Genomic DNA, 26,619 nt, shown 5'->3' on the forward strand with positions numbered 1-26,619 from the left:
CTAAATGCAAGGAAACAACAGACTTGAGTGAATTCAATGTACAATATGTATAGCGGTAAACATGATACAATATTTCAGCTCATTCAAACTGCATAATTCTATTATCATTACCCTTGGGTTGCTGTACTGATGCATATTTAAGTATTAGATTGAAGAATAAAACAGGACAAAAACCTTCTTCCTTTGTTACTGTGAATGTATGTATGTACAGAGACCCTGTTGGGCCATCTTGTTGGCAGTTTCATCTATCTGGCTGCAGGATTCTTTGATGCTAAAGATTAAGTTCTTCAGCACCACAACTGAATATTATTTCATCATTAGAGAGAAGCAGTATATCCCAGGTACTGCAATGAAATCAAAGGGAGTTTTCTAATATAGTTACTTGAAAGTTTACTCATGTAGACACTGAGGCAACATTACTTCAGTATGCCATCTGGAATATCAAGTCTTCTAAAGAGGCCATTTCCGCCTTGTTCTGCAACTCAGATATGTCTTGATACATACAATCAAAACACTTCTGTTCTTTAATGAAACTTGTAAATAAAAAGGCTGAATTGACACAAAATGCAAAATATTCTTCCACATGAAGTAACCCGGCTTGTTTTCACTTTCAGCAGGTACCCTATTTGTTAATTGTATATTGTCCATATATTATAAGCTGTTTGAGAGAGCTGTAAGATCTATGAAGCGTCAAACAAATACATGACGTTATTCTAATAAATAGCAATACCAAATGCTGATTGGAACTGTATATAAAGATGGATTCTGCATTACAAATGAATTTGCCTCGAGGACATATTACTTTGTTTCAGAAACGTCTCACTGTTGGCCAGGAACACTCTGGTCCAACAGATCACCGTATTCACAACCATGGACTTCTGAATAATGGTGCATGTAGCCTCTGGTACAGACAAAAAATGATTGTGGTGAACATAAGATGGGAAAACAGCACGAATGTGTTTTAAAATTGATTGCTGGAAGGGAGGCTTCGATTTTTCCTACACAAGGAACATCACTTTTCTAACTCAGGCAGGGGCCAAGAGTGATGGAAAAACGCAGAGAAGTGGCTGCATTTAACGAAAAAAACAGTCTACCATAAGAGGGCGCTAGGCGTTTACCCAAAAAATAGCTACGGAAACGGATGTCAGGTAACAAATAGAACTTACCCATGTTGAATATGTATCTAAGTTACTTCGGCAGATACCACAGTGCTTAAGAAAAATGAATTTCGAAACTTACCTTTTCTACCGCAAATGTTCGAATCACATATTCAGCGAGGAGTTCTGTTTCTATTAGGGTAACTTTAATGTCTTTATATATCTCTGTGTCATCTGGCCAGTATTTGCAGCATTTAACCTTTAAAAAAATACAAAAAAAAATAATTAAGGATCATTTATTTTAGAAGGTTCATACTGAATCTGTTCTGTATTCTTTGCAGTGATATATGTTTTAAAATACAATCATATGCAAAACAGTCACACTTTCTACATGTGGAAATGATTCATGTTTAAGGGACATTAACTCGTTTTTTAAGACAGCATTTTTGTGTTGCAGGTGAGATTTGTGCTGCGGTTATTAAAGTACGGTGAATTTGTACTGTGCACAAGAAATACTTATACTGTGCGTAACTCAGATAAAGAAACTGTTAATTTCCCATGCTTTCCAACTGAGGGTGCGTCGAGGGTGTACATGTAGAGGGACGCATTTTTCCCCCGTCTCTGGTTTTTGATTTGTTTCAAAAATACCTCATGCCTTCTAAAATGAAAATGTGTTTTTAAGAAAGGAAGGATCTCCTCTACCGTCAGAGAAGTATCTGTTTGCTCAGCTTAAATTTCCGAAGGACCTGTTGAGAGGTCAAATGGCAAAACTCTACACATGAAGTCAAGAGATGAGTTTTATGTCTGGGCTTTAAAACCAATTTGCTAGATGACCCCAAACACTGTTGGTGGGATTCATCTCACTTAGCTCAAATTAGGAGTAGGATGAATGCCTTCTAGAAGTGCCTTTATTTTTGTTAACTATGAGAAGAGTCTAGTCAACTGCCTTAGCCTAGGTGTTTGGCTTGATGGCTAATATTAGGTGAGATGACCTCCTTTCCCACCTACTGATTTCAGTTGGCTTCTGGAGCTGCGTGCTCTTGGCAACCTTACCCTGGGATATGGAGATCACAGAATCACAGAATCACAGAAAGGTTTGGGTTGGAAGGGACCTTAAAGATCATCCAGTTCCAAACCCCCTGCCATGGGCAGGAACACCTCCCACCAGACCAGGTTGCCCAAAGCCCCATCCAGCCTGGCCTTGAACACCTCCAGGGAATAGGGCATCCACAGCTTCTCTGGGAAACCTGTGCCAGTGCTTCAACACCCTCTGAGTAAGGAATTTCTTCTTTATATCTAATCTAAAACTACCATTTTTTTAGTTTAAAACCATTGCCCCTCGTCCTATCACTCCACTCCCTGACAAAGAGTCCCTCCCCAGCTTTGCTGTAGGCCCACTTTAGGTACTGGAAGGCTGCTATAAAGTCTCCCTGGAGCCTTCTCCTCTCCAGGCTGAACAATCCCAGCTCCCTCAGCCTGTCTTTGTAAGAGAGGTGCTCCAGCCCTTTGATCATCTTCATGGCCCTCCTCTGGACTTGGTCTAGTAGGTCCATGTCCTCCTTGTGCTGGGGACCCTAGAGCTGAATGCAGTGCTCCAGGTGAGGTCTCACAAGCGCAGAGCAGAGGGGCAGAATCACCTCCCTTGAGCTGCTGGCCATGTTTCTTTTGATGCAGCCTAGGATATGGTTGGCTTTCTGGGCTGCAAATGCCCACTGCTGTCTCATATTCAGTTTTTCATCCACCAATACCTCTAACTCCATGTCACAGATGGAAAGAAGGTGGCTTTTACAAAACGTATTTAAGATTTTCTGCACCCTGGTGTGGTCTAGATGAGATGAACTTCACAATATTTGGCATATTCAAAAAGGAAACATGGATTGTGTTATTGTCTAAAGTGGGTAGTTGTGGGGATTGTATATTTCAATGCAGCTAGCTGACACAGTTAAGAATATTCTTTTCCTTCTCATTTGGGTGGACAAGGTGGTGGGTGGGGAAGCTAACACATTGCTTTCTTATCTGTTTTATTCTGCTGTATCACGGTAATAGATATGTTATCACTGCACCTGGCCATTGTCCAGTAGTGCAGTATGGGCTAGGAGTAGCATCTGTTACACATCTGCTGCGTGCAGCGTTTTCTCTCTCTTTCTCACTGAAGGGAAAATTTAAAACTGATCTTTCAATACATGTAAATCCACAGGTTTGCTTAAATATACACTTAAATTTGTTGGGTCAAAACACAAACTTCAAATTTTGAATGGAAAACTGGCACAAGAAAACAAAAAATTAAACTTCACAACTGTTAGAACATTTCTCAAACCCCTTTTCATGCCAAAATATTCAGATTATTATCATGCTCAGTCATGAGTAGAAGGTAAAACTGAAGTATGCACATATAAGCATAGTGAAAATTGTAAAGCATGATTCAAATGATTTATTTATACCAAATCCAGGTTCAGTATATAAAGGATTATGCAGCCGAACCTTGTCCTGTCGGGCAGAAGAAAGTGCTTCATCACAAATAGTTTCTAGTGACATAGCTGATCATCACCTATAACCCTTCTTTAGTGTCTGGACAGCAAACAGGCAACATCAGCTGATAACCTCAGAAGTCTGTCAGGGCAAAGTAGTTCTGACCCTTTTTCTGACTCGTTAGCAGGATAAAATTTAAATCCAAATAAAACTGTGTGAAGGGATAGAAGAACACAACCCCACATCAGGATCCTTCCCAGGTAAAAAGAGTTCAGCACAACGCTCTGGTTGTGAGGCCTGGCTCTCAGCCACAGAACTGCACAAGCATCCTAACAGCTTATTCCTGCTTACAGAGCTGATGGAAAGCTCCTTGAGAGCACATCTGAAGTTCAGGCAGCTATAAGAAGGTTTTTATTTATTTCTCTATGTTTGTCTTCAGACCCAGTAACCACATTAGTATTGGCTACAATAAATAAATAAATACATGTTTTTTCTTCACATTTCATCTGGTATTCAGCACAGTTGCAGGACAATTTGCAAACACCAGGTTATACAACTGCTTTCCATAGGGAGAGGCTTGAAGGTGGGACACTGGAAAAGTCTTCACAGTGCTCAGCACTCCTGTACCAAGGGCAAGCTACTCCCTCCACCACGCTCAACGGCACAAAACCAGGCAGGGCATCAGTTTGCAGAAGATCGTTTCCATCAGCCAAGGCCCCTTGTCACACTGAGGGACAATCCCTAAACCTCAGGATTGCTGGCAAATGTGTGTTCACCTCCAAAGCACATCTACCAGCGATAAGCAATGAATAACCATTTTAAAAGCATTAAATGTTGCTGCAAGCAGTTTCTTAGCTGCTACTGCTATCTATTGTTGCGTCTACTTGATATTTATTCAGATCTTATCCTGTTTAGACGTATTTCCAAAAACTCTCCAATAGAAGCTAAGTGAAACACACTGAATGTTCATTGTTTTGTTTGTATTGTTAAAAGAATCCAGACAATTGGCATTGTTCAAATCCCTTAGGCCAGCAAACTGAGCCTTTACGGTCGCTGTCGGGAACTCTCTGAAATGGGGCTTTCCCACCTATGACTAAAGATGAGTTTTTTTACTCTGCACGCAGAATAAGGCCACTCATGCTGCCTCTGGCCTGGAGCAGCCCACTGAGCACCCCATCTCTGGACCAAATTTCCTCTTCCTGCCTGCTCAGTTATCCTTTCCATAGGTGGAACATGAACCACGCAAACACGGCCAACACACGTACGGAGGAAACAGCTGCTGCGGTGATCCTGGTAACAGCACTACTCATCAGCACGTTTTTCTGTTGCTAACTTTAGCCTTGTTTCTTTCTGATGGGTGCCTGCCATCCTCAAACAATTCCAGTTTAGTAAAATAAACAATCAGGGGAAAGAAAAAACACCCTGGCTGAATTAAATTGCTCAGCCTTGAAGGAAAACATGCCTGTTTCTAACTTGGTAAGTCTAGACAGTCTGGATTATGACTAAGAACCGGGAACATTTGGAAAGACCAATTTAGAAAAGCACAGTAGTCCCCACCTTCTTATGCCTCAACTGCTGGATTTGTTTCCCGTTTTTTTAAATTTTATTTAAGATGATCCAATGGAATAATTAGGGAAGCACTGGGGGGATGTTGCACAGAAGTTATAGACTCGTTCAGCTTGTGCCCGTAGGGGATATTATACTCTGCAGCACAGGGGATTTGGGGCACAGAGCAGACTGGAGCAGAGCAGAAGGATCCATGACAACACAATTTCCTGAAAACTCTCCCAAGTGGAATAGGGGCTGTAACAGCTGTGGGAAAGGTGCCAGAGCCGCAGTCGTAGCCACAGACCAACACTAACTGATTCACTCACTGTGAGGAAAAAAACAACAACTTTTTTCTTCCCCCCTTTTTTTAAAAAAAAAAAAAAAATTGAGCTTTTTTCCTACTTTTGGTTTTGGCTCTTGTTCTGCAATGCTGCTGCACGTGCTGTGCTTTAGACATGGGAACTCTATGGACTCCTGATGAGCCAAAAGTTAAGTAAATGCTTAAAGACCAGTTTCCTATCCCCTCCAGGGCTTCTCAAATAAATACGAAAGGGTCTTAAAGAAAGATGTAGATTAAATAGTGTAAACTGAAATCACACTTATAAATGTTTATTGGACCAGGGCTTTTGTTTGTACAAGGGAAGACAATTGCAACAAAATAGAATATGGTTTTATTCATCAAGTATGAGAAACATTGCTGGCAACATATGTTTGTTCATTTTTTCTTTTTAGCACAGCTTTAGCTACTGTGTCTTGATGAATCTCTTTCCCTTTTTATAAACATTTGGTACATATTTTACAAAAAAACTACTAACAGAAGGTTTAGCTAAATAATTGATACATGAATCCAAACCTGAATATTAAATGCATTAGATATTTTTTTCCACACAGTTGCTATCATAACAGTAAATACCGGCCACAAAGTAGAAAACATAATTTTGAAATCTCATCTGAGCAGAACTATAATTGAGAGTTTGTTCAGATACACCCCACATTTACATCCTAACATGTTGCCAAAAAATACAGATGTTCATCACAAGATGAGATAAAAAGGGTGATTGCCAGAGACATAATGAAAATGCTCTGATTTAATCTATTCATCCCAAGGTACACTGTCCAATTGTTCCAAACATGTTTATTTTACTAATAATTTGAGAAATTTGGAGAATATGATTATCTTCTTTGACCTGCCCCTCCCCCCCCCAAATCCCCCAGCAAAATTGTCTAATGTGAGAAAATAAGAATTAAAAATGAAGGTGGAAAGTTGTTCTTGCTACTTCTAAATATAACAAACAATGCAGGCAGTAGATAGATAATGAACACAAATTGTGACTTCCGAAGCTGTATACTTAGCCATTTGGCAATGTGACACATCTAGCTAGAGGCAGTATGAAAGCCAGGACAGTAATTCATTTACTTAAAGGTTTGGAATAGGAGGAATATTACAGAATTAATATGTGAGCTGGCTGTGAAATATACTTTGTAGTTCCTACAGAACAGTTTAAATAACAGTGATTATTCAAAGTTTCCAATTTCCTTTGATTCTGAAATATTCTTAGCAAAAAGGTGGTATAACTGGCTATGCACTGCATGGATTGTCATTAGTGAAGAGCAGTATTATATATTCTAATTTAAAGTTAATCCCAGACTAAGTAATGATGATAAGTCAGACATAAATTTTGAAGCGAAACCTCTAGGATATAAAATGAAATAGCCAACCAAGCTCACTGTTGAAAACTTTAAACAGGTTTTGCAGATATAACTAAGATAACTTCATATACTTTTATTTGGCTGACTTGAAATAAAAGAACATCCAAAAATTGAAAGTATTTTTATTTAAATACTTTTCAAACAAAAGCGTATTGTGATTAAGAACATTTTATTAGTTATAAAACCACCTTTGACAGAAGATAAAATCCAGTCCTTTTTTTCATTTTCTTTGTTTGCTTTTGAACAGGTCAGTTAATTGATCTATACCTCATTTTACACTTTTCTAAAATGAGGTATGGAAGAATATTGTGAAATACAAAAATTAGGATACTGTTCTGCACTGTCAGATGAATGGGTCTCTATAAAGGCAGACAAAAGTCTTTCTGTGGTTCACGACTCCCAGAGGGTGAGAGATCTCTATGAATTTTACTAGCTCAGTCTAATTTCTTCCAGTGATGACTCAGAGCTGATGTCATTCTCTACCTTCTGCTGCACTGTGTCACCCAAGCAGTGCAACCCTAGGTTGCCTAGTGGATGCACTCTCATTTAGCTTCTGCCCAGGATAGTTGGCTGTCGGGACATGCCCAGCTGTAGCAATACACTTAGTGCTTTCCACCTGGGGGGATCAATGCAATCCATTTGTTCTTAAAAATCACATGTACTGTTAATATACCATCAGCCTGACAGCTTGGATTAGGTAAAATTAAGATGACAGGCTGATGGCGTGGCCATACTTTGGCCATCAAACAGAAATAGTCTGGGAAAATTGCTTTAGGGTAAAGGTGACCCAAGGTACAGCTGTTTGTAGTGTTCCTGCCTTTGTAGCTAGTAAAATGGAAGAACATGATTGCCCCTATTTCATTGCTTACGTTTAGGCAATTGTCTCCGACTATTTATTAAAAAAGGTTGTAAATTAGTGCACTTTAGTACAGCCCTAGAGGAAAAAAGGCTGAGCACAGAGCATGTGAGAAGTGTAGTCTCATGCCAAGATGAAGAATTATCTGGAGCTTCTCAAGCTTGTCTTAATCCCTTACACAACTGTGAAATCATGGGCATATTGCTCAGATCCTGTGCTCCAAGGACCTGACGTGCCTGCATTGAGCAGAACAGCCCGTGCACTGAATCATGCTTCTGTTCCAAGGACAAAATCATTCCATAAGTTGAGCTACAGAGCACCACTGAGTTAGCTGGTTGCCTTCTGGCTCTAAAACTTGATCATCTGATGTCAAGTTAGAAAGCTCTACGTGCTGCTTTATGGAGCACAGTAAAACCGTGTTGGCGTCTCTAGGATACTTCTTCCTTCACAGAGAGACTAAGAGATCAATTTCATGAGACTACTGAGTTCAGCAGACCTGCAGTGATGAAGCCATTTTGTTAGCCACGGCGTTTCAAAGTGGAACTTCAAGACCTCTTTGCAAACCGTACTTTTACTTGCATCCTATACCTTGGCAGTACTTCAGCAGCTAGCCCAACAAGGGGTCCGTGTATTTGCGTATCCTTAAACCTCTTATATTTATTTTGCAAAATGAATCATCTTAATTGAACTAAGGAGCGCTGAGATATTAATCTTCATTGATGAGTATTCTCTGAGTATAGCTTTTACTGGAAACGAGAAAGTATCAGAATACTGAGATCTGAAACCATGTCTGCTGCGAGTGACACGGGACAGTGCTGAACACTCGTAGGTTGATGTCCTGTTTGATAATATTAACATTGCTAATCTGGGGACATCTTTATTAAGTGATTATAGAGTCCTTCCTTCTCTTTCCTGGAGAACAACAGCCAATTTTTATTTATTTATTAATTTTTCCCTAAGGGTTCCTCCCCTGCAGCACACAAAGGAATAATGCCAACTTGGTATTTCTGGTTAGAGGTCTAGAAAGCTGAAATCTGTTTTGACTACTAGAAGGGTTCACTGACTTGGAAGATTAACAATAGTTTCAAATTACAATTGTTTACTTTCTTATCATTCATACTCTGTAATGCTACAGCCTCTGCTGTATCCAACAACAGATACTGGAATTACAGTGAAAGCAAAAGTAAAACAAAATGACTGAACATATATGTATGAAAAGAACAGGTCCCAGATTTTCTGGATAAACACGATTAAGAATTAAAATATCTCTATTTTGGGGAAGGACAGTATTTATCGTTTTTTTAAGCTGACACTAGCATTACGTAGAAGTAGGGAAGGGTTTAATGCAGAAAGCATTCTCCTTCTCATGTACAAAATGTGTTTTCTTTCTTTCAGGAGAAAAGTTTAAATGAAATCTTAGTCACCAGTATGCTAGCAAACTCTTTGGCACATTTCCTAAGGAGCACTAACGTCAGTATCTTGAACTAACACCAATGTTGGTAATTTGGCTCATCACATTTAGAGGCAGTTTCAATTATATGGAGTGTTCTTCCATTTATACTAAACACAAACGTGCTGTTTGTGGGATGTGTTAGAGAGCTGTTCTGTATCACCTCTGCGATATCTTTCTAATGGGTGATCTGAATCTTAAATACAGTTTGAGTTTACCTTTGTTCATTAGATGGTTATTCTGTATGAACATTCTCAAAACTTTGAAGTACGTAACTGTGAGCTTCGTAATAGGTTTGTTTCAAAATAATCCTGTTTTATTCTAAGAACAGCAGGCAAGTCCACTGGAAATTTCATACAGTGCTACTATTTGTGTTGATGGAGTTGCCTATGAATTCATTGTTTGGTTATAGCAATATGTTTTCAGTGAGAAGTCTTTGGACAGGACTTTACTTGACAAATTTTCTTGGATGTCTGAGAAACAGACCACCAGGAAGATCTGAGGAAGACTCGGTTCAAGATGAAGAGTTCTGGATTTTGTTTGTTGAGGAAACATATTGGTATTTCTTTTAGAAATGTCTCTCTGAGTGCTGACCAAGGTTGCACATCCTGAGTACTCCAGGCCCAAGCACAGGCATGTATGACTGCTGAGGACTGGGCCCACACAGATTCTTTCCTGTGAAGAATGACTCTTCTGATTTTATCTTACAAAAAAGAACATTTTTTTTAAACCAGCCAGCAGTAAGGAGATGCTCCCTCTCTGTCAGCTGCTCCATTTTACTCTTTTATGGGTGTTTTCACTGTCGTGTAGACCTCCACATGTTTTAAGCATGAAGAATCAGAGCCATCAACATTTTTGCAGCAAAGCCAATGAAAGTGCCATGTATGTCCAGTCAAACAAGCAAACAACCAGCTAAGCCACCAACTTTTGGCATTCTTTCTTTTTCCCTGTGCAGTTACAGCCCTGATGGCTCCTGGGAAGGGAAAGTCACCCAAGAGGAGTGTGAGATGGCTATTGGGAAAGCACAACGCTCCTCAGAGATAAGATGGTGGTGAGAGGCTGTTTTGGTAGTGCTAAGCCATGTGTGCAGGAGTACGGGCTATTTGCCATCCCATGGCTGACCTTCATTCCCCTGTTTGCCTCACATCCATTCTGTTGTTGTCAACCTTGCCTCCTTTCAAAAAAAGGGTCTTTTGTGTGCTTATTAACACTATTAGCACTGGCTGTTTTCTAATTCTGGATAATAATTGTGAAACTCTAATTACTGTAATTATGATGCTCCTGGGGTGAGGTTTTATTTTTTATAATCATTTCTAGTGATTTTTTGTAAATACTTCGTTATATTAAAAGCATGATAGACAATCATGAGTCCTAGCAGTGCATTTATATATCAACCACCTCCACTAAATTTCATCAGTGCATTTCACCATTTATTAATCAGATATTACTAAATTCCTCCTGCCTCAAGCGAAAACAAGGAGTGGGAGAGAAAGTGACTACTGACAAATGATAAATGATGTGACATGCCAAGTTTGATTCCGCCAACCAAGTATCACTACCAACCTAAGAAGAGCAAAGATGGAAGTGACAGCAAGATGACACAACTGAATATATTCTAAATCCAATGTAACTCTTTAAGGAGGAAAGAAAAATTTCTACGTGTACAAACACTGAAACATTTCAAGAAGCAACCTGAGACTTTGGCCAGTACATAAAGACTTTGATCTAGTTCCCATTGCTTCCCAAAGAAGGATCCAGCTATAAGAGCAGTCTCTTGGAATAAACTAGATGTTCTCACGTGTCTTTTGTTGGGAAACCAAACATACCTGTGCTGGTTGGATAAAAAGTTTCATTTCTTCTACAATAATCCACCATACTATGCTAAACATCTCAGGAAAAGATGTCTGAAATTACACTCCTATCTTCAGTTGTTCCATCACTTAGTAGCAGGAGCACGGAAGTCTCTTGCATTATTGTAAACTAAAACACAACTTTTTTTTTTTTTTTAATGGCCTATGGTCACATTGATTTATTTTTATGAGTCTTGTTCTTGCTTCTTAACTGTTAGTCTGTGGTTTGGAAAATGTTAATTCTTGCATTAAAATATAGGTATATTATACCACTAATTACTTGTCATGCTCTTCTTGCACACTTCATTGAGAGAGGAAAGTTGTTGACCCCAGCATGAAGAAGACAGAGACTTTTTATCTCTGTCTTACAAGGGTTGACTACTTATTCATTTTTCTGTAAAAGTTCTTAAGTCAACTTAGACCAATCTTAACTAAAAACCACTTCATCAGCTGTTATCAAAGAACTGTTCATGCAACTCAGCAATGATTTTTCTAAATGACTGTGAGACCTCATTTAGATTTTTAATAAACAGTCACATTCTAATGAGGTCTTCATAAAACTGACTAAATATGTTTAGAAATCATTAGCTTAAATTACCAGTACAAAAGTCTCCTTAGGGAGCCCTGCAGATTTTGTGATAAGACTTCTGGCAGATGGATTGGTATAACAGCACAAGTGAGTTCTGAATTTCCACACAAGCAGTGTAAATGTGAGTGACTGGGTAACAGGCTACTAGATAAAGAGCTAAATGTCCCTCAGGTGGGTTCATTAAAGAGAGAAAACAATCAAAACACATTTCCGTGCCATTTAAATACCAGGTGCACAGCAGTCTGCAGGTGCCAGAAACACTGACAAGGGTCCCTTGCTAGAACACACAAGAGCTTAAAGGGATGCATGGTTTTGACAAGTATGCCTCAGATAATGACAGATATTGGCAGATGTACCCAGACCCTGCTGGAGGGTAATGCAGGGACTGAGTCATTTGCAGCAGGTGCTTGCATTAGGGGACAGCCTCATGGTGATTCCTCTATCCGCAATTAAAACAGTCCTGATGCATAATGCTCCAGGGCAAGAAGCAAGTTCCTAGCACTGATTTAATGACTACCCAGCCAGTCCTGGTAAACAAATACACATACGCCCCCTCAATGATTAATTCATGAAGGACATACATTGTGTGGCAAACATGTTAAATAGATATTCCTCTTTTCTGAAAACATAAAGGAATTTTCCTCCTTGACTTACACTGGGCAAGAATTTAAAAAAATATATAAAATAATAAGCCCCTATAAATCTTAGACCAGCAACAACACTTGAAATAGAAAACCTCAAGGTCAGGAAGGTTACAAGATTTGCCCTGCAGGAATGCTACCAAAAAGCCCATTAAAATCATTACTAATCAAGGTGGCACAGAGCTTGTGTTTGGGACTGAGGGAGAGATGGTGTGTTAGTAATATGCCTCCTTGTTGCTGATGGTTCCCACCCTGGGAGTGGGACAGAAGCACCAAGAGGGAAGTGACTGTGTTGTTTTGTGGCTCATATGATCTCATTCCCATTAAAAGCTCATTTTCATTTCTGCTGTCTTATCTCACCTATGTTGGCCTCCAGAGAAAGCAAGAACAAAGTCATTTCTACCACTGTCAGAAACAAGAAAGCTGCAGGTCGGTATCCCACTAGAACTCTTGCACCCTGAAGAAATCTCCACGGTGGCACAAACTGTTGCTTGCTGCTAAGGGAATGTGCTATGCTGCTAAGGGAATGTGCAACGTAACTAAATGTTGTGAGTGGAGGCCACAGTGCTGGCAGCAAGGCTGGCACCTCCCTGGGTGACACCTGACAGGTCATGTTAATTGATGCTTTCACATATGGACTTCAGGAAAACAGTATGTGGTTTCAAGTACTATGCTATGTTTGCTCTAAGGTTTGTTCATCCATCCCCTAAGAGCATCATTTTTTGCATGCTTAGTTATTTATGAATGTGTATAAAGATTTAACAAATTTGTTGGGGTGTTTTCTATTTGTACAGATTCATCCATTTTGAACTGATAGATGACCACCCAACTATTTCTCCCATCCTTTTCAATCAAGGGACTGAATGTTTAAAGCAGGCTCCATGATCCTTTTTTGTCTCTGCAATTAGTTGTACACATGTTCCTGCAGCAGGTGTTAATTGCTGTCACAAATCCTACTTTTTTAAAAATACATAAAAATAATAATTGCACCTGATCTGTTGGCAGGCTTGGTCACACAGATATCTAAATGTTAGGGTTTATAGTAGCAATCAACCAAGGACATAAAGAAGAATAAACTGAGTTTGTAAAACTGGACTTGTTAAAAAGGAGACAAGATACAGCCCTTTTGTCTCTCACTGCATAAAGAGTGCTCTCTCTCCTGGTGCAAACACCACAGGGCAGAGGGATATTAGCCATTCCATCAGCGTGAAATTAAAAACACATCTCAAAACCATGTGGCTCACACCAAGATACGTGCACTTGACTTCTTATTTCAATGTTTCGATTTACAATAATGCAGTAGTTGCAATAAAAGCAATGACTTTTTTTTTTGTCACCAAAAAAAAAGAAGACTAAGACTCAGACTTAGAAAACTACGACATCACGCATAGACAAAGTAGTAAATTAAGACTTAGTTATTGATGGTTGTAAAAAAAAAAAAATGGTTCAATTCAATACTTGTTGAAAACAAAATTAGCCATAATAACTTGAGCAAGAGACCTTCTTTAGACATTATCAAGCAAAGTAAGAAAAGTACACATTATCAACCAGGTAACTCAAGCTTTCCTTTGCTACTCAGGTCCTGAAGAAGACCTTCTGGTCAACAGATTTAGCAGAACAGAATAGCAGTTGGAAGGGACCTTCAAACACCATATAGTCCAACTGCCTGATCACTTCAGGGCTAGCCAGAAGATAAAGCATATTACTGAGGGCATTATCCAAATGCCACTTGAACGCTGAGTACTGTGTACAAATGAGTAAAGCTAATTTCTTCAGTTTAGTCTGTAAGTGAATGCCCAAACAAACGAGATTGATTTAGACTAGGATACTGTGAAAGAAATGTAATTTCATAGGTTAAATACTTTTTAAAGAAATCTGTCCCAGAATTACTCTCCCTCTTTACCCACCCTTAAAAAACAGGTGACTCCATACCTTGCCCCATAACCAATTCCCTGGTTTCCTTTAACAGAAATAGTATGTCTGAGATATACACAAAGATATGACACTTTCCCTCTTTGGCAGTCTTTGCAGACTCTGCTGTACAGAGTGCAACTTTAACAGTTACTTTTTCATTGTGTTAATGTTTTCAAAGCCAAGCATCCAAAGCATGCTTAAAAGTAATTGATAATGAACCTCTTAGTAGAGGCAGTCATAAATATTTTATGTGCCTTACTCAGTATATAAGCGTCTTGTTGGTCTGCTATTTAATTTCCAAAAGCAAACACCTTGGAAGTCTTTCATCTTTTTAAGTACAAAAATCACTTACCCTTCCCACTTCTACGAGATTAGTAACCATGATTATGCTGGCTGTGTTCTCATGCCATACCATTCTCCAGAAGTCATATATTGTCTCCTGCATTGGTCCTGAAACAATAAATCAAAGGAAAGGTTACTTTCTGAAAGTCTCATGATTGGAAGCTTGTCTCTGGGGAAGCTTGAGAAATCATGGTTATCCACATATATTCATATCACTATCATCATATTTTTCATTTAGGGTCAATTTCCTTTCTGTCATCTCACCTATCTGCATTTAAGTATTTTTCTCCTGAAATAGTGCTCTGAAAGAAAGTTAGTTCTCCAACATCCAGGTATTTATCTCCGTAATACCCCAAAGTGGAATTATAAAAAATGGATAACATTACTCTTTCTCTTAACAATTGGATGATAACCTAGGGAAGGTGTATTTGGAATGAAATGAGCCACAATGGACTATGTGGCCTTTCCCGGTTTCTAATATTTTTCTTAGTATATACTATCCATCAAATTACCCCAGCTCCTAAATTGTACTTCCTGAAGTGAGACAGAAGTTATAGTTTCTTGCTGCTGTATATCACTTTGCAAAGCAGCGGGGAAAGCGGTAAAGAACCCTTGTGTGTCATGGCAGTGATGTCCTCTGCTGTACTCTCAGAGAAAAATGTCTCTGAACAATCTGAGCTCTTCCATAGACACAGGGCTTCTTTTAACATCATGCTGAGACTGGCCACTAGCCCACAGGAGCACAGGAAACGTCAGTGACAGAAATGTAAAATACTGAGAACAAGCACAGCTTTCACATGTGCCTGGTCCTGTCTGTTTCCAGCCCACGTGTCTATGTGACGTCCTACATGTCTACGTGACGTTCACTGTGCCACCCTGATTTGAAACCATTGGTTTAAAATCACTGGGCCAATAAAAATAATCAAAAGCAAAACACTATCAAGTACTACAAAGTTAACATCCATGTTGAATCCATTACTGAACTGCCACATTGCAGTAAGCAATTAGCTTCTTATTTAGAGAAATGCCTTAAATCAATTCATTGGAGGACAAATAGATAATGTACTGGCAATAAATGTTCCTCAAGTGAAGAAACAAACACTTCTAAAGCGTTACAAAACCTTACGTCGACAGATCGGGGTAGTTTGGTATCCAAGTTTTGTTACTTTGGTTTCCATTTGAAAATGCAGCTTTTACTCTGAAAGTCAAGTACTTACTGAACAATGTAATAATATTATAAGCAAGTAAAACTCAATTCATCAGGCCATTAACATAATTGTCATGTAACTTAGAGAGCAAGTTTAAGAAAAAGGATGGTAATAGTTTAAAACTTGTGAATTTTTATAAAACATTTTGATTTTCAGCAATTTCAAAGCATATTATCATCCACAATTTGCACTGACCATTTAAAAATGTTCTGTATTCTCCCTCTTTCTTAATTCCTATTTTTAAAAACACTGCATAAACAGTTAGTTTCACTGTTTTCCCTAAAGTCGGTCAACTTGTCTTTTGTTTGTTTTGGTAGTTCACATAACAGAAGAAAAAGCCAGTTAAAACAATAGGAAGCTATGCCTGTTGGAACACAATAAATGTCAGAAGCCACAGAGTAGAAATAATAGCAGAATCTAAAAATACAGTTTCTGAAATTACTAGACTCAAGCTGGTGTTGTGACTGCAAAACCTGAGACTATTTAAACAAAACAAAACAAACCATAGAAGAGCTGATATTTTTGAGAGATTTCATTTGCAAATATGACAGATTTAAGTCACTCTCCACCATGTGGAAATCTACAATAAGTATTTTACTTCTACATCAGTGTCCTGGATGTGCAAAACAGAAGTTGTCCAAGCACAGTTTTGGATGATACAGTAAGATAATTAATATACATCATAATGTTTAGCTTGCTTGTGTTTCAATAATGCAGGATTCAATATAGCTTTCTTGGCAATTCAAGTCACAGCAGCATTACAAAGGTTTTGGACCAACCTCTCCTATAGGTAGAAGGAAGGAGCCTATTTTACTCACTGTAGGAAAATGCTGTCTCTGCACAGCTCTTTCCTTCCTCTCAAATCTCAAAAAATATATTCAGCAGAATTACTATTGCTGTCACCTTTGAAGGAATGTAGCTAAAAATAGGATTAGGGAGAGGCAATTTTCCACAGAGTAATGTCCTGGAAGGAGTCTGCAAGTTCATGACACATTACTAAGATTATTTAAGCTTGATTAAGGACAAAAAATAACAACACAACGGCTTCAAGAATCCTTATTCACAGCCTGGTTTAATGGAGAAAATCTAAATGGCTCCACTGCATTCTGTCACCACAGAATTATGTGATGTTTAAAGATTGTTCATCTGAATATGTTTTTCACAAAGCTACAAGAAAGGTGAAAAAAAAAAATCCTGTCCACACAGCCCTGTTATTTTCCTCATGCAAGAAGCCAGAAACTAAGGGACAATGTAGCAAGCTTCTCTGTGTATTATTTCAGACAGTTTTCTTCCCTACTGATTCATTTGAGAGAGATGGTTGGGCCCTACTTCGTAAAGTCAGTTCTTTCTGACAGCTCTGGGATAACTGGCAACAATCATTCCTGATTTTTTTCCTCCACAATCAACATAATTTGTCTTGTGATTTAAAGATTCTTACATTTCAGATCCTTAAGTCACAAATCACAACAGGTCAGAGATGCTAAACAGTACCTTCTTCCTAAATATTTTGAGTTTGTCATTCTTCAGAAAGAAAAAAATAATAATAATAAATTATGAGAGAAATACATCATAAGAAAGAAGTAATACACTTTTCAGGCCAGAGAAAAAGCTGGGCTCTGACAAGTCTTTCAAGTTTGATTCCAAATGTTCTTCTAGAACGTCCTGTTCTGCAGTGCTGAGTATGCTCTTCTCAACCTTACTATCCAAATGATAAGACAATGATAATTAAAAGTGCTTGACAGGATTTCCCGCTTTCCTCAAGTATTTTTGAGTGTTTTTCTTGCTTTTTCTCTCCAATTCTTATATCTAGCCTCCAAACTTCTTTGACATTCAGGACACTGAAAGGAAAAAAATACCCAAAAACCTACCTTAAAGTCTCAGAAAGTAATTCTTTTCCACCCCATTTTTCTTTTCTTCTTGACATTTTTCAAATTATTTTCTGACATATGAATAAATTATTACTTGTCTCCAGCCAGTATTGAAAAGCATTAGAGGCTCTAGGTAGGGCTGGAGGATTTATTGTCATGAAGAACTGAACAATTTGATTCCAGAGACTCATGGTAGGGAGAAAAAGAGCCTATAATTGTTCTAAGCATCAGCTTAACAGATGTGCACAACAGGCAGGAAGGTTATTCTCAGCAGTTGCCCTCTTGCGGGAGGAAAAGGTCTGAGGAGAAGGTACTGCGCTGCTAAGCAGTGAGCCTGTGGCATACCCCATTAGCTACACAATATAGTAGTTGGTATCAAAGATTGCTGCTGTGAAAAAAAAGAAATCAACAACATACTGCCTTCTGAAGATGAAAAGCAAAGGAAACTAAGAAAAAGAAATAAACCTTGCAACCCCCCAGCTAATTAAATGCATTATCGAAAAAAACTCAAAAGAAATGATCAGTGGAATATATCACAACTCTTAGCTGTATTACTAGTAGTTGTTAGTTGCTGCTGTGGGAATGTCAACATATTAGGAAATGGAAAATCACACAGTTTCTAAGAATGGATTAAACTCTTAAGAAGCTGCTTCTGTACACAGAGCTTTCTGGATCCTCCTTCTGCTTGTTGTTGTGAGACCCAGTTCCAACAACTGGCATTACTACTGGGATATGTGATCACTTTGAACATTAAAAACCACCCTAGAATACAGAAAAATAGTGTAAACATGTAGGAAAAAAAAGCTAACACACGAAGATAGAAGTAAAACCTGGACCCTGAAATGTCCCCAACACTTACTCAGACTGGGGCTTGTAAATCTATGGGCAATTTTTCATTTCTACAAAGGCAAGCAACTTAATGAACAAATAGGTTCTAAAACCATTTTGCAGCACAGAATGTTAAATCCACAACAAAATGGTTGGTACTTCTGATACCAAATTCATTGATAGCTATTAGAGCTAGAAACATGCAGAAAATGAACAGATACCTGTAAGCTCCAAAGGCTCCCCCAGGGCAGTGCCTGGGCAGTGGCAGCCACTAGCATGTGATGATAGAGGCAATGGACTAACAAGATGCAAGACTTGTATCTGCAGCAGCAAAAGCTGATCCTTGACAAAGAGTGCAATAAACCTCCTTCCAGTGAGTACGAGGTTGTAAAATGGACCCCTCTCCTAGCGGTTACCGCAGTTTCCAGGAGCAATGAGCACTGTCTTCACTTCTTACCGACGCATAACTTGCTCCTTGCCACTGTGACTGCCTACAACCTTGGCACTCAAGGACAACTAGTGAATATGCCTGCATAGAGGGAGTTGCATTTTAGCCCTCATTTTTTATGGTCCCTTCAAAATGAACCTGGGGTGCAACAATTTTTTTTCTTATTAACAAATATGGTTGTGTGGCAAAAAAAGCCCAAAAGCAATGATTAATTTTGAAAATACACTGTCAAAAAACTGCAAGCCCATTATGTAGCAGAATTCACTCAACATACTTATGAAAGAGTAAAACAAAAGACAAATAAACAAACAAAAAAAAAATACTGGGAAAACACAGTGCAAGCGAATAGATTAAAAAGTTGAAGAATGTTCTTTTTCCTAATGAACCCATTTAAATGGGACAAACTAGCTGTTAGTATAATAACTTACTGAGAATTTCACAGCAGGAAGCAAAATTACAGGGTTACTAATGCTCTGCCAGTCCAGTGATCTGATTATCTGTAAGCACATGCTATTTGCTCTTGTAACCATGCTAGAATTTGGAGTTAAGAGCAGAACTCCCTTTCAGGAAAAAAAAAAAAAAAAAAAAGTTATGTAAAATACTGCAGTTAAATGTTATTTTACACTATAAATATCACTGACTGCAGGCAAGGGTACATCTCTCTTACCTGAAATACTTTTTTTCTTTACGGAGTAAGGCAACATGCCCAAAATTTTATCAACAGGAATTTATAGGCACATTATCATGTGATCATGTAGTCATGAGCTCTCAGCTCTATCAGTCTCTCAGTTACCTTGTAAGACATTCTTCAGTGGTCAGCAGCTCTAAAAACACGAACACTCTTTTATGTGACCAGGTTTAGACTAAGGTGCGTAAGATTAGGTCTCACTTTTTCATATATATATATATATATATATATATATATATATATTAATTAAAAAAAAAAAAAAAGTTTTGGTCTTTCTAAAATAGCCAGCATACCAGAAAGAAAAGATAGATTCTGGTTGTGCTGATTTAGTCAAAACAATCACACCAACTAGTGAGACAAAAACCTCATTCAGTCTTTTTTTTTTTTTTTTTTTTGTAATTGCAGAACCACTGCTGCGCAGCTGTATGCTGGGGTCATTTGTGCCCTCCCCAAATGAGCTAGTTTCTGAATGGAAGATACTCAGTTGCTGATAATCTGATTTGTCGAGCAGTCTTTACCATATGCTTGTTAAATATATATGCTAGCAAGTATTTAACTTTTATTCACCCTTCCAGGAGTTCCTAAGGGCTTAGTGCCTCCATGGAGGCCAGTGAAGGCCAGAACAAAGCTCTACTACCCAAACTTAAAAACTCAGGCAGTGATCATGCAGTCTTTCTGGAATAGCTTTTCACAAAGTAGGTTTAGATGTTTGTTCTCTACCATAAGAGATACACTTCAGTTGACTTAATTATTTTAGATGCTTATACAGGAGTATGTTTTTATAGGTACAGTACATATGCTTCTACCAATACTCTGGATAATTTTAAGGTCTGAGATAAAACTGTGGTTGAGATATCACTAAACCCTGTGGGTCCAACACTCATCAACAGCTACCAAAGGCATACAGATCAGTGCTTAGTATTTTAAAGTGCCAATAAAATTATGACAAAAAAGAATCAGGTCATATAACCTTCTAATGCTTTAATTAATATCCTTGCCAGTCTGCTCAAGAAACCAAAGCAGGGGAGAGGGTAAAAAGTACCCCAATGCAACTTATCTATTCACCTTCAGTGAAGTCTCCTATAGGCCTGCCACTGTAAAAATTAGCATAGAAAAAGGCAATAGACATTTGTACTGGCTGAACTTGGCCATAAATGCTTCAGTGTTATTTATTAATTGCTAGTTTCTAGCCGCCATACTTCAGTATTAATTTTTATTTGTCGCTTCTGCATATCCCAGCCCCAGACATTTTGTGCACTGGAGAACCTCAATGAAATTAAACAAAACCCTGTAATGAGCTGAAGAAACACAATCTTGCTTTAATGACTTTATTTGATTTATAGTGTTGATGCAGACTGTGACGGTATATGAAATGCACTTTCTAATTTTAGCCTTACAAATATTAATTGTCAGGTAATCTTCAGCAGGAGCTATATTGTAATTATACAGCTATGCTGGCCTTCCTGATAAAACCTTCCTGGAAATCTCTCTTGCCTTGGAAAAATACAAATAAACAAAGCTGCAGATGAGCTTTCAACAAAGTTGGTACCCATTAAGTATGCTAAGCCAGCAGGCTGCCCAAGCAAGGAAGCCTGAGGCAACAGTTACTTTTACGTGAGGCATGGAAAAAACCTCCCTTTCCGTTTTAGACCTTATTTTAGCTGATTCCTCCTCCACGGTGGCAAATTCAGAGATGGGGCAGAAAGAAGCCACTTGTTTGTAGAGGCAGTAATTTACTGATACTTAGGTTGCAAAGAACACCACTTGGTAAGGAACACATTTACCAGAACTTTAATAATAAACAACAACATGTTTAGTTGCTCCTAACACCAGCTGTAAACCCACACTTCAGAATATAACGTGTATATCAATCACATGCACTACCTATATTTGAGTCGTAGCTAGTCCTCCGTTTCTTTCTTTTTTTTTTTTTTGTCTTTTTTTTTGGCCCTTTGTAATGGTACTACCTTACAATCCAAAGAAAGAGAGCAGTAGGCAGACACAGTATTCCACAGTAAGCCACCTCAGCTAGACTCAGGCGGGTTAATCAGGACTGAGCTATGAATTTAAAATGTGTTTTTCACGATTTCCTCACCTTAGATGGATTGTCAATAGGAAACAGATCTGACTGAATCTTGTTAGCTTGACATTTCAGGAAAACACTGCTCATAAAGCAAGCTGAAATACTTTATTGGGACAAATCCTGCCCAATACAGCTACTGGCAATGTAGATGCTTCCTACTGTATCCTTCTTTCAGAAAAATACAGCCTTCTCTCATTATCAGCTAAGGGACAGCACAGTGAATAGTAATTGGCTGATTTTCAAGCACAAACTAAATGCTACCTGCTTCCAGCCAGCCAGTCAGCAAGCACTGCTGGCTGCAGATCGCTCTCTGTGAAAACTGGCTTTCACAAAATGGAATTTTTGAAGTGCTTTCAAGTCCCATTAGCTTCCAATGAGGCTTAGGCTACTAAGTGACTGAGGTGCATGGAGAAATTTTATCTATAGCTCCCATGAGACTGACCAGTGCTCTGACTGGCCTTCTATACCACCGCCTCCTACATTTAGAGGAGTAAGCACTAGATCATCCACAGGACGAAGAAACAGAGGAGACTGGCCTGTAAATTCCCCATCTCTTTCCAAATGTAAAAAGAACATAAGAACATTTGGCCTGTAATAAGCCCTTCACAAGGTCCAGTAGTCATAAGCCACAGCACTACTGTTTCATGAAATATATGCAAATGTTTCATAGACAGCTGAAATTAGAGAAAACCACTAAACGCCCAGGTTAATATGGAGATGTTTCAAAAATATCCTTTGAGCAATGACGAAGCTGATAATTGAGAGATTTTTTTCTTTGAAATTGTTCAATTCAGAATCTAGATAATCAGCTTTAAAATAGATATTCTATATATATATGTGTATGTGTGTATATGTGTATACACACCAACCGTTGCCTACAGCTGGATCATTTCTCTTGTTGGCATTTCCTCTGATCCTACTCTGCAGTGCTTCTGTGAGTAGTCAGAAAGTTTTATGGGTACGTGGTATTTATTCTCCAGAATATCACACAACATTTTATCTATTGATACACAACTAACCAGGCTGGAACAGCACACATCTCTATGCATTATTTTGTCTGTGTTACGGTGCCATCTTGAAATCCTAGTCTGGGACTGGAGCTCCACTGTAGTGGGAACTGCCTTTCATACTAAATGCACATGAATACAGACAAGGTGTTCATGCCTCTCACTGTCAGTCTAAACATGCCTGGAGAGACAATGGTAGGGGCAGAATGAATCGGACAGGTTTGGTATAATACACAGCAGTCACAATATGCCAGCTCCCTTGCCATTTCTGAATAATCCTAACTGCCCCTTCTCCACATTAGTATTTCCACCATGTTCAGAAACAAGCCATTGCTGCACTTAAATGTGCTTTTAAATCTGAGACCAGGTTTGTCAGGTGCTATTTAAGACATTTTTGTAACGCTGGTAGCTAATGCTACCAGCTAACTTTCCATCTAATAAAGTGTTACACACTTATTGACTGACATTTCTCCATGGCTAAATTTCCAATACTAGCTCAGTTTGTTCTGTATCAACAAAGTAAAACGAAAATGTCATATGATTTTTCAAAGAATAAATAGCATGTTCCCATAACACCTTTTGATTACTCACAGAAGGACTGCAGATTAGGAACAGAGGAACTGCTGGTCACAGAAATGGTCCAGATTTATCCAGTTAGCCTGAGATTAGGCAAAGCTGAATGCAATAAAAGCTGTGTACATACTACTACTGGCTGTGTCTGTGTCATGATACCATTCAAGAAAGTTGCTTCTTCAGATCTTTTTCTGATCTGATCTTTAAAAAAAAAATTAAAAAAAAAAATCATATTCATCCAGTATAATTGAAAACCTCTTTCTTTCATGTGATTTGTTTGTTTGCTACACAACAGGAATGTTAAATGGTCCATTCTTCATTAACATTTTTTCAGACTTCAGTGAATCCCGTATCTTCCAAATTTTGCACTACAGCAATAGGGATAGACCATGCAGCACCCCTGGAGGCTAGGTTTTCCCTAGTGAGGACTGTGGGATTACATGAACAAGGCCAGAGTCTCAAAGCTTTACCTTGCACAGCTTTTAAGGGAGCACTGCTAGGCAATGACTTGCAGAAAGTGTTTCATTTTTTTCTGCTGTGAGACAGGAATACTTTGAGTAACTGTACTTGTAACTAGAGGCCCTGATCTACTTTCCAGTGGAGTATACTGGCTACACAGCAAAAGTTGGTCTCACTCACACATGGACTCTCTTTCTCCATATGCCCTTTTGACATTTAATTGCTTAAGTACAGTCAAGCATGTCAGGAAAACAACAGGGGACTCCTAGGAAACTGAGACACAGACTCAAATTGAATCAGATCAAGTAAAAACATGAGATGTTGGCTCCCCATCTGAAGTCAAAGCTCTAACTGGAGGATTATTTCAGGAGCCTTGAGCCTAAAACCTGATCTTTGTCAAAGCAGTCCAACAGAAAGTTTCAGTTTAGCTGAATCAATGCTTTCCAGTATGAAAACTTTAGTTTCTGACTAGTGTATTCTTCTTTTAGTTTCTAATCTGTGTATTTTTCTCAATAAGGGTGACTTACAACATGGAAATAGAAATACCTATATATCACTAAATAGTCCATCTGAGCTTGGGATGACTAACAAATACGGAATTATTTTATGAAAAAAATACGCTCCCTGTAACATTTTCCAGATTGCAAGTCTTAGGTAATTGATTTGTTGGACTGGGCTCTTCATATCAACTTGTAATGCAGAATCAATTTTGACGATGGATGAGAACTTAAGATCATTTTATCCCCTTCACTAGAAGGTTCCTTAGGGAATGGACAAAAGAACCTAATTAGTCTTTTCCATTTCTACTTTCTATTTTCATGTTGAGTCAATCATAAGCATCGGGATGTAATAAAATCATCACTATTCTTCAGCTCAGAAATACGAGTTGATTCTGGCGACTTGTTTCTTTTATTTTTCCCCAAGGAACTTATTGTGAAGGAATGTTACTCACGCTTCTGAGTAAGATATTCACATGCTGTATTCTTTAAACTTGTGCTGGAAGTTTAAGTGTATTAACACGAACACTCTACCCAGATGAGAAAACAAGACAATTTAATCTACATTAAAACTTTAGCAAAAATGCTAGCAAAACTTTTTTTTTTTTTTTAAAATATTATCCTTATAGGTATCTCATGAGTGAGATATATCACTCATGATATATTTTTCTAGTTAAGTCTGGAGAACATTGGTAATTTAATTTCTTCCTCAGTCAGCTTAGTATTTTTTAACATATCTCAGAAGTCAGGGAAATACTCAAAACCCAACAGATTTTAGACACATCAAGATGCATGTGAAGGTCATTAACAAATAAATGTGTATTGGTTATTTTTCCTTTTAATTTCAGGATAATTATGATAAAAATGAAATCTGCCTGACAACAAATTCTCTCAGCACCATTATTTATTACTACTTTGAGGAGCACACTGGTTATTTTCAGCATTTCATGTAGGAAAGGGCAATAATAATGTTTTAATTCTATTTTTGGTTATATTTTAAGGGGGGCTGCAATATGTGATGCATACTGTAAACAAGGAAAGCAATTCTAACATGTGGTCTGGATATATGCTTAGTACAACTGCATGTAAGAATACAGATGCACAGGGAAAGAAATTAATCCAATAAGCCTGTTTTTTTGTTTGTTTGTTTTTTTCAGAAAGGCAGTGCTTCAAAATCACCCAGACTCTCATGTGCATTGGTGGCATTATCAATGTAGAGATTTCAGTTGCCACCAAAGGATATAGAATAGAGAAAAGATGACAGGTTTCAAATATTTTGATATACTGAAGGGAAAAATAAACTACCTTATTTGTTTCTGGATACATTTGTTTCTGAAAAACATTCTGTTTCTGAATTTGCTGCATCCTTTTCTTTCAGCAAATGAGAAGACCAAAAGCCTTCTCAGACCTGCTGCTAAGCTTCCTCTAGGCTGCTGAAGACTGGCTGGAAAATAGACTTCATAGACAAAAAGATGCTTTGACTGTGTGATTTTCCTGACAAACTGCATTTCTCTGCTCCCTCTTCTGCCTTAGCATTAGACTCTGTGACTGACAGGCCTGTTAAAAGTACTCCATCAAGAGTGCCGGATACCTTCGCCATCAAGTCCAATTTATGGTTGATTCCTTATTGAGGATGGACACCCTATAATCAAACGTTAGCTTTTCATAATTTGCATCCCCTAAAAACATGGACAGATGAGGTACATTTGTATAAATCTTCCTTGGACAAAAAATGGATGCACGGATAGTGCATGATCTCAATAATTAAGAGTTTGAACAGCAGCTATAACAATAAATGTCAACTTCCTGAATGTCCAAAGTGTGTCTGGCTCACAAGAACAGTTTGCTCAGCTCTTGAGTTTCAGAAAGATCATAATTTTTTGTTTGCGGAACATATTTTATAATCATATTTTTAAAAAGAAGACAAATATATTACTTTTCACAAAATCTTCTATTTTCTGTAATACGACCTTGGAACGTTTCTTTTCGCCTACACAATTCATCTATTTGTCTACTTAATTACTGTAGTCTCTCATTTTTCTTACTACTTAATTCAGCTATGCAAAAGTCCGTCATGGGTATTCCGGACTGACTTTGCAACACAGAAATTAAACCAGTATCTTGTCCTTGAGGCGGAGTTCTAAAAATGCTGTGAAGACCTTTATATCTGATTTCTGGCTGCTCAGTCTTTGTGTGGGAGAGGATAGAAAGATCATTTTTTTCTTCCTCTCTAGCTTTGACAGTGGACATAAAAATCATCAGCGCTAGGCTCTGCCTAGTATTGGATCCATCAGCACTTTTCCTGATAACATCCCATTCCACTTTGTCACCACACAAAAACTTTGAGAAGTAACACAGTGCAAGAGAGCCTAAGCCAACTTTGGATCTGTTAGAAAAGAGCCTTCTATGCTGAATGGAAAGCAACAGGGGCAACTCATTCCCTATACTGTCGAAACTACTAAAGAGATGATTAATACGAAGACAAAAATATGGA

The 26,619-nt window shown here is 38.2% G+C and overlaps 1 protein-coding gene across 21 annotated transcripts in view; it reads right to left on the reverse strand.

Moving 5' to 3' along the window:
* Nucleotides 1-26,619, reverse strand: part of PTPRM (protein tyrosine phosphatase receptor type M) — a 477,900-nt gene that overhangs the window by 20,170 nt on the left and 431,111 nt on the right. For all 21 annotated transcript variants that reach the window (XM_080579375.1, XM_080579374.1, XM_080579372.1 and 18 more), the window contains 2 exons: nt 14,477-14,574; nt 1,240-1,356 (listed from right to left, as the gene is read on the reverse strand). In XM_080579375.1, the coding sequence (XP_080435501.1) occupies nt 1,240-1,356; nt 14,477-14,574 (215 nt within the window). The remainder of the gene's footprint in view (nt 1-1,239; nt 1,357-14,476; nt 14,575-26,619) is intronic.

Source organism: Anser brachyrhynchus, assembly GCF_964034855.1.
Source record: "Anser brachyrhynchus genome assembly, chromosome: 2".
In the NCBI taxonomy this organism is placed as follows: Eukaryota; Metazoa; Chordata; class Aves; order Anseriformes; family Anatidae; genus Anser; species Anser brachyrhynchus.